This window comes from Artemia franciscana, chromosome 2 (genome assembly GCF_032884065.1).
Source record: "Artemia franciscana chromosome 2, ASM3288406v1, whole genome shotgun sequence".
NCBI lineage: Eukaryota > Metazoa > Arthropoda > Branchiopoda > Anostraca > Artemiidae > Artemia > Artemia franciscana.
In genome coordinates, this window is record NC_088864.1 from 23,439,514 (window position 1) to 23,446,485 (window position 6,972).

The following is a 6,972-nucleotide window of genomic DNA, read 5'->3' on the forward strand; positions in this document are numbered from 1 at the left end:
GAATAATTGAGATTATTACTAACAATATTTTGCATACATTTTTAATCAAAGAAATATTTCAATAACTATTTAAATTCATAACGTACCGTTCAGGGATTTTTCCAGTAGCAATGTCCTTTGCCACCTCAGAAACAATTTGAAATATTGTTTCTTTTTCCAGTTGTTCCGTTGTGAGCCCATATAGTTCTGGGTAGTGAACAATAAGATCATAAACCAGTTTTGCATCACAGTAAGTACCATTGAGTCGTCGTAATTCAGTACTCTTCTGAAAATTTTGAATAAAGTAGTAATGAAATCTAAAGAAAAGAAACAAAAATCTGCTTATTCTGATTAAAGATAAATAAAAAGTTTGTTCAACTGAAAGTAAAGAGCAACACTTAAACTTAAAATAACCAGGAATTATTCTGTATATGAGGGAGGATACACCCTCCTCAGCCCCTCACTCGTTAAACTACAGTTTTTTTTAGCACTGAACGAGAGTTCATTTGTTTCTGATGCATTAAAGCTGACAAGATACGCATCCACCCACATCTCAATTTTTTCTGGTCGGCCTGAAGTCTTATTATGGGGTTCGGAAAAACTTCGTGCTTTACTACGGAGATCATTGTCGTCTTATCGTAAGTAGTGTGGAGAGGTTTTATTGCAAGGCTATACTCTAGGTTTTTTTTTTATGAACACCGGGAAGTCACTTGGCCCAAAAATACTTCCTTGGGGTACTACTGATAATACTGAATGCTCTTTTGAAATGAGACTGTCAAAAACAACTCGTAATGAACGGCCACAAAGAAAGTCAGTGAGCACCTCAAATAACCAATCAAAGACACCACAGGCTTTTTTTGAAAAATAAGTTTCTCGTGCCATACGTAATCAAAAGCTTTTCCTATGTCAAAGGAAAAGAGACGAAAGTCACGAAACTGCACAAGGAGTTCAATCCACTTATACTTATACTTTGCTAATGGTTATACTTCGCTAATGGATAGTTTAAAATCGATTATTTTCTAGGAAAACCGTATTGTGACAGCAAAAAGCAAGCAAGCATGTGACTCAAGGTAGTCATAAAAATAATTAACCACAACACTCATAAACTTTTGCTACGCAGTAAAGGAGACACATGGGACAGTAAGAGCGTACATTGGTAGAGTCTGGATATATCTTTGGAAAATGGACAACGTAAACAACTTTTCACGGTTTCGGCACGGAACCTGCTGCAAAACATTTTCTAAACAAGGAGGCAAGAGGACCCACAAGTTTGGAGATACACATTTGATGTCGGGATTGAGAATGCTGCAGAACTGGGTATCATGTTTGCTGACATCCAGCTGACTGAGGATTCCAAATGCCTTGCTACAAATTATATTTGCACTAGTGATTTGCCTATATTTTCTTAGTGCAAAAACTTTTGCAGGAGCATCTGCTTTTTCCTGGCCAGAATAAAGCATCACCCCTTCGAAATGAAGCGATGGAAGGGAAGAAGGCTTAGATAGAACAACTTCTGCGATGGCGGCAGATTTGCCATAGGAACTTTGGAGGGGGTTCATTCGATAAGAAATTGAAAATTCTACAGCTCTTTATAAAAGACAAAAGTAATGGAATGGTAATCAGCCCCCTCAGACGCCCATTTTAGCTTTCCTCTCCCCAAAAGACATCTGATCAAAATTTTTAAATAGCAGTTAACAATTAACAAAGGATTTGTCAGCCTCTGGGGATGACAAGTCCTCCCACGGCTTTTGAGGCAAGGGCTCTAAGTTATACCAGTTACACATTGTTCACATGTAGGTTTCTCAGTGGGAAAGGGGAGCATGTTTGATCCTGTGTCTCCAATAAGACAGAAGGGTATTTAAGTGAAACTTTCAAGAATATTGTGGTCATTATTATACTGTGGTCATTAAACTATGGTCATTATAACATATAAATTGCCACTGCGACTAGTAGCTACAACGACTATTTGTGACTGCAACTAGTTGCAACTGCGACTGTTTTTAGCAGTGATTACAACTACTTGGGACTGCGACTGTGACTAAGTGTGACTGCAGCGACTTGTGGCTACGATTCTGACTACTTGTAACTGCAACTGTGACTACTTGCGAGTTTGACTAATTACACATACAACGACTTGTGAATCCAAACGCAAATACTTGTAGCTGTGACTACGAGTATTTGTAACTGCGACCACTTATCACTGCTACTACTGATCAAAAGCGTCAAAAGTGAGTCTGTTCAATATTCCTGGAAGAGCTAAGGGGATTGTTGCTGATGTTCAACTGAATTTTGCCAAATAACATTTTATTATAAAGACTAAAGAATGCTTTTCATTGCAAATCCACCTGCAGTATTAGAGGGACGGATAAGGGTATTAAGTTTAACATTTCAGGGCATGTTGAGGGGGGGGGGTATTCAACTAAATTAAAAGACACCACTTGAATCCAAAGTTGTCAAAAGGGTGTGACTCAGATATCTGCAAGAACGGCTAAAAGAATTCAGTTAATACTTTAAGTGCATGTTAAGGAGAATGGTTGAATAATATTCGTCTATACTTAGGTTTTAAGATGATGGGTGTTAGAATTTCTCCAGCCCTATAGAATCCCAAAGTCTGGGCAGATTTTCAACCCATGTATTTTGATATTTTTCTTGTAGCCATCCATCTAAAGTACTAATGTACAACAAGTATTAAATTTTGCAACGACCAAAATAAAAATAGCAGTGCTCAAATAAATTGATCTTTAAATATTCATTTATTAACCAATATTGAAAACTGAGCCAATGAAAAACGAGCAGAATTTTTTTTTTAGTCTTTTCTACAAAAAAGTTTTTCAAAAAAAGGTACAGAGCTATATTAAACAAAAATTAGCGGAAATAGAGTTAGATAATAATTCAAGCATAAAACAACCATAAATTACTATCAATGAATAATGGAAACCCAAAACAAACAGAAATTACAGTAAATAACCAAGTCAAACTTAAAACAAACAGAAATTACCACATACAGGATTAGGGTTAATGCTCTCATCACCTTCTAAAGACCAGAATGTCATTTCTACTTTCTTGAAAAAAAAGAAGATTTTCTCTTTCATAACGTTAATAAATCCAAAATTGTTGATACTTTCAGGGATAAATGTCAATATATATCAAACTGTAAATCTAAATTCATTCTTTTCTTTCAGTAATGTTGGCTACTATGGTGATTTATCTTTTCAATTTTATGACAAATTAGAACACATAGCTTGAAATTATTTTTTTTTTTTTTGTAAAATGCAAAAATAATTTTGGTCATTAGAACTAAGTCTTTAGGGCTAGCCCCCTAAGCCTCCTATCTTTAACGAACAGAAATAATTCTTTATATGAGGGCAGCTGTCCCCTCCTCAGCCCCTTGATCTTTACGCTAAAGTTCGACTTTTTGTGTAAGATTCTGTAAAAACGACTACTTAAACAAAATGGCAGTTGAGTTGGAATAAGAGGATTTATGGAATAATTGGATTGTTAATCTGAATTTCTAGTGCTCTGTTTAAGTCAAGTGATTAGAGGGCAGCTACCTTCCCCTCCCCAACATGTCGTGTTTTCCCGAAAGACATCGAATAAAACATTTTGACAGTCATCTTATTCAAAATAATCTGAAGATTATATAACAAGGCTTTTGGGGTTGATACAAACCACCAGAGCCTTGGGGCGAGGGTTGATGCCACGAGTCATTTAAGGTTATTATGGAAGGGATGGTTGTTTAACTTTAGAAGAGGCTCTTTTGGTAGAAAAATTGGAAGTTCTAGTTCCCTTTTAAGAGTCGAAAGTGTTGGAGTCCAGCCCCCCCCCCCCCAACAACCCTTCTTTTCACCAAACGCATCGGATTGAAATTATGAGATAGTGATTTTGCTCAAAATAGTCCAAAGAACATAATAATAATACCTCTAGGGTTAACACAACCCTCAGCAAACTGGGGATAGGGTTGTAAGTTATGCCATGAGGGCCTGTAAAGGTTTTATGGAATGGGCAATTGTATAAACTTTAGAGTCAAAGTGATTTAAGAGCAACCATCCCCCCCTACCACGCTTATCATTTCTCTTAACATCTCCAATCGAAATAGGAGAAGATTATTTTGTTCATCGTAGTCGAAGGGTTTAGAAATTATGTCTGTGAGAAAGACAACCCTCCCCCTCCCTACAGCTCTCAGGGCAAAGTTTGTAAGATATGCCCAGGAAGCATATAAGGTTCTTATAGAAAGGGTGGTCGTATATGCTTTGGAGGGGTTGATTGGATTGGTAATCAGAAGTTTTACTGCCCTTTTTGAGAGTTAGAATGATCAAAGTACAGCTACCCCCCTCCCCATGCGTATGCAAACACGTCGTGTTTTCCCGAGATACATCCAATAGATATTTTGAGATAGTCATTTTATTGAAAATAGTCCAAAGATCATATAACAAGGCTTTTGAGGTTGATACAAACCACCCGAGCCTGAGGCCGAGGGTTGTAAGTTGTGCTCCTAGCGCATCTAAGGTTCTTATGGAAAGGATGGCTGTAAAACTTTAGAGGTAGCTCATTAGGTTGAAATTGGAAGTCTTAGTTCCCTTTTAAGAGTCAACAGTGATGGAGGTCAACTAAACTACCCTCCTCCAAACTACCCCTCTTTCCATATCTATCTGATTGAAATTGTATGATGGCTATTATGTTTAAGATAATCCAAAAAACATATAACAATGTCTCCAGGTTTGACCCAGCCCCCCCAAGCCCCCGGGCAAGGGCTTTCATTTATGCCCTGGAGGAATATAAGGTTCTTATGGAATGGGTGGTCGTATTAAATTCAGATGGGTTTCATTTGATTTTGAATTGGAAGTTATAGTGCTCTTTTTAAGAGTCAAAGTAATTTGAGAGACCCCCCCCCCCACGCCCATCATTTCCCATAATAAACTTGAAAACAAAGTTTTGAGACATACATTTTTTCAGCATTGTTGAAAGTTTCAGTAATTATACGTTTGGGGATGTCAACCCCCCCCCACCCAAAGGCGTCAGGGTAGGCTAAGGGCTGGAAGTTTTGCAATTTGTTAATTGTTTAAATAAAACATATTTTATTGAGAAAACGTATATATGTTTTACTTCTACTTTCCCAGAATACGAAGGGCATTAAGATGAGTTATTCAGGGAATGTTGAGGGGAGTGTTGAGCTAAACCATAAAAATTTATGCGCACATAGGTTGTCAAAAGGGTGTAACTTAGAAGTGACAGAGTACATTAATTTGGAATTTATAGGAAATGATAAGGGAGATGATCAATTGGCTAAAAAGCAATATTTGATCGTTACTGCTACTACAACAACTGCTGCTTCTACTGCTATTTCAAGTACTATTACTACTACCACTACTATCACTAAAACTACTATTCTGTAGTGAGTACTACTAAGACTGAAGATATTGAAAAAAAAATATCTGAGGAAACGTTGAGGGGAAAGTTAAACTAAGCCTAAACATACTATGTGTATACAGATTGCTGATACGGTGTATCAGCAATATTTTTGGAACGGTTTATCATATCAAGAGGCAACTTCAGGGGTATCCTGAGTAGGATGTTCAATTGAGCAAAATGCAAAATGTACCTATTGCTGCTGCTATTAATACTGCTGCTACTACTGTAACTACTAATAATCATACACTATTACTGCTACTACTTTTCCTACAACTACCACTACTACTATGATACTAGCACAATTAAGGCTACGCGTATGAAGGTGAAAATTTGACAGAATATTGAGGGGGAATTTGAACTAAATTAAAACACAATATGCGCGTGCAGATTCTCAAAAGAGCGTATCTCAAGAATTGATTTGGGTATTAAGTTGAAACTTCATGTTAATACTTATACTATATTAACATGTACTATATACTATAGTACTGTTAATACTAAAGGGGATAATCAGTTAAAAAAAGATAATATACACAAGTCACTACTAACACTAAAGCCACTGCTTCTTTTCTTTATGCTACTACTACAACTAAGCTATTCCAATTACAACTTCAATAGCACGCGCTCGTAAGGCTTAGAGCATTAAGGTGAAAAAGGCGTCAAAAGGGTGCCAAAAGCGCACATCAGCAATATTTTTGGAACGGCTTAACGTGTCAAAGTCAAACATCCGGGCATCATTAAAGCGATGTTCAACTAACCAAAAAGAAATTGTGCTACTACCGCTATTAATACTCCCGCTACTATTGCTACTACTAATAACACAGCACTAACAATGCAACTACTTTTACTACTACAAAAACTACTGTGATAATACTACTATTAAGGAAAAGGTTTTGATTTGCATTTAGATTGTCAAAATAGCGTATCTTAAGAATTGATTTGTGCATTAAGTTGGAACTTTCAGAGAATACTTAAAGGGGAAGATCAATTGACCAAAAGGCAATGTGTACACACTACTACTAAGGCTGCTGCTGCTGCAACATTTACTAGTTGTACTACTACTATTACTATTGCTCCAACTACTACTTCTATCGCAACTACACAGAGGGGTAAGAGCATTAAGATGAAAATTTCAAGAAGTTTATGAATAAACAGGTTATCAATAGAGCAAATCAACAATATCATAGCAATGGCTAGTTGTATTAAGTTGAGTAGTTAAACTACTGCTGTGACTACTGATTGCAACTATACCTAATGGTATGAAGGTAAAATTTTCAGAGAGTATTTCTGAAGATTTCTGTTGTATGAATGACAGCCTGCCATCCATATGCAGTTTGTCAAAAGGTAATACCAGCAATATCTTAGGAACAGTTTCGTGTGTTGTTAAAATTTACAACGCTTGTTGTGGGGGATAAAGAACTAACCAAAAGACAATGTTTGTATCATAATACTACTGCTTCTATTCCTACAACAACTACTACTGCTACTATTATCATTAGTACTACTACTACTACTGCTACTAAAGGTAAGGTTACCACTATTACCTCTACTACTGCCGATACTACTATAACTACTGGTGCTGCTACT

General features: G+C 36.6%; 1 protein-coding gene across 3 annotated transcripts in view; it reads right to left on the reverse strand.

Annotated features, from left to right (window-relative positions):
• LOC136039003 (uncharacterized) overlaps positions 1–6,972 on the reverse strand; it is a 122,995-nt gene that overhangs the window by 42,095 nt on the left and 73,928 nt on the right. For all 3 annotated transcript variants that reach the window (XM_065722528.1, XM_065722525.1, XM_065722527.1), the window contains exon 7: positions 87–265. In XM_065722528.1, coding sequence (XP_065578600.1) covers positions 87–265 — 179 coding nt within the window. The remainder of the gene's footprint in view (positions 1–86; positions 266–6,972) is intronic.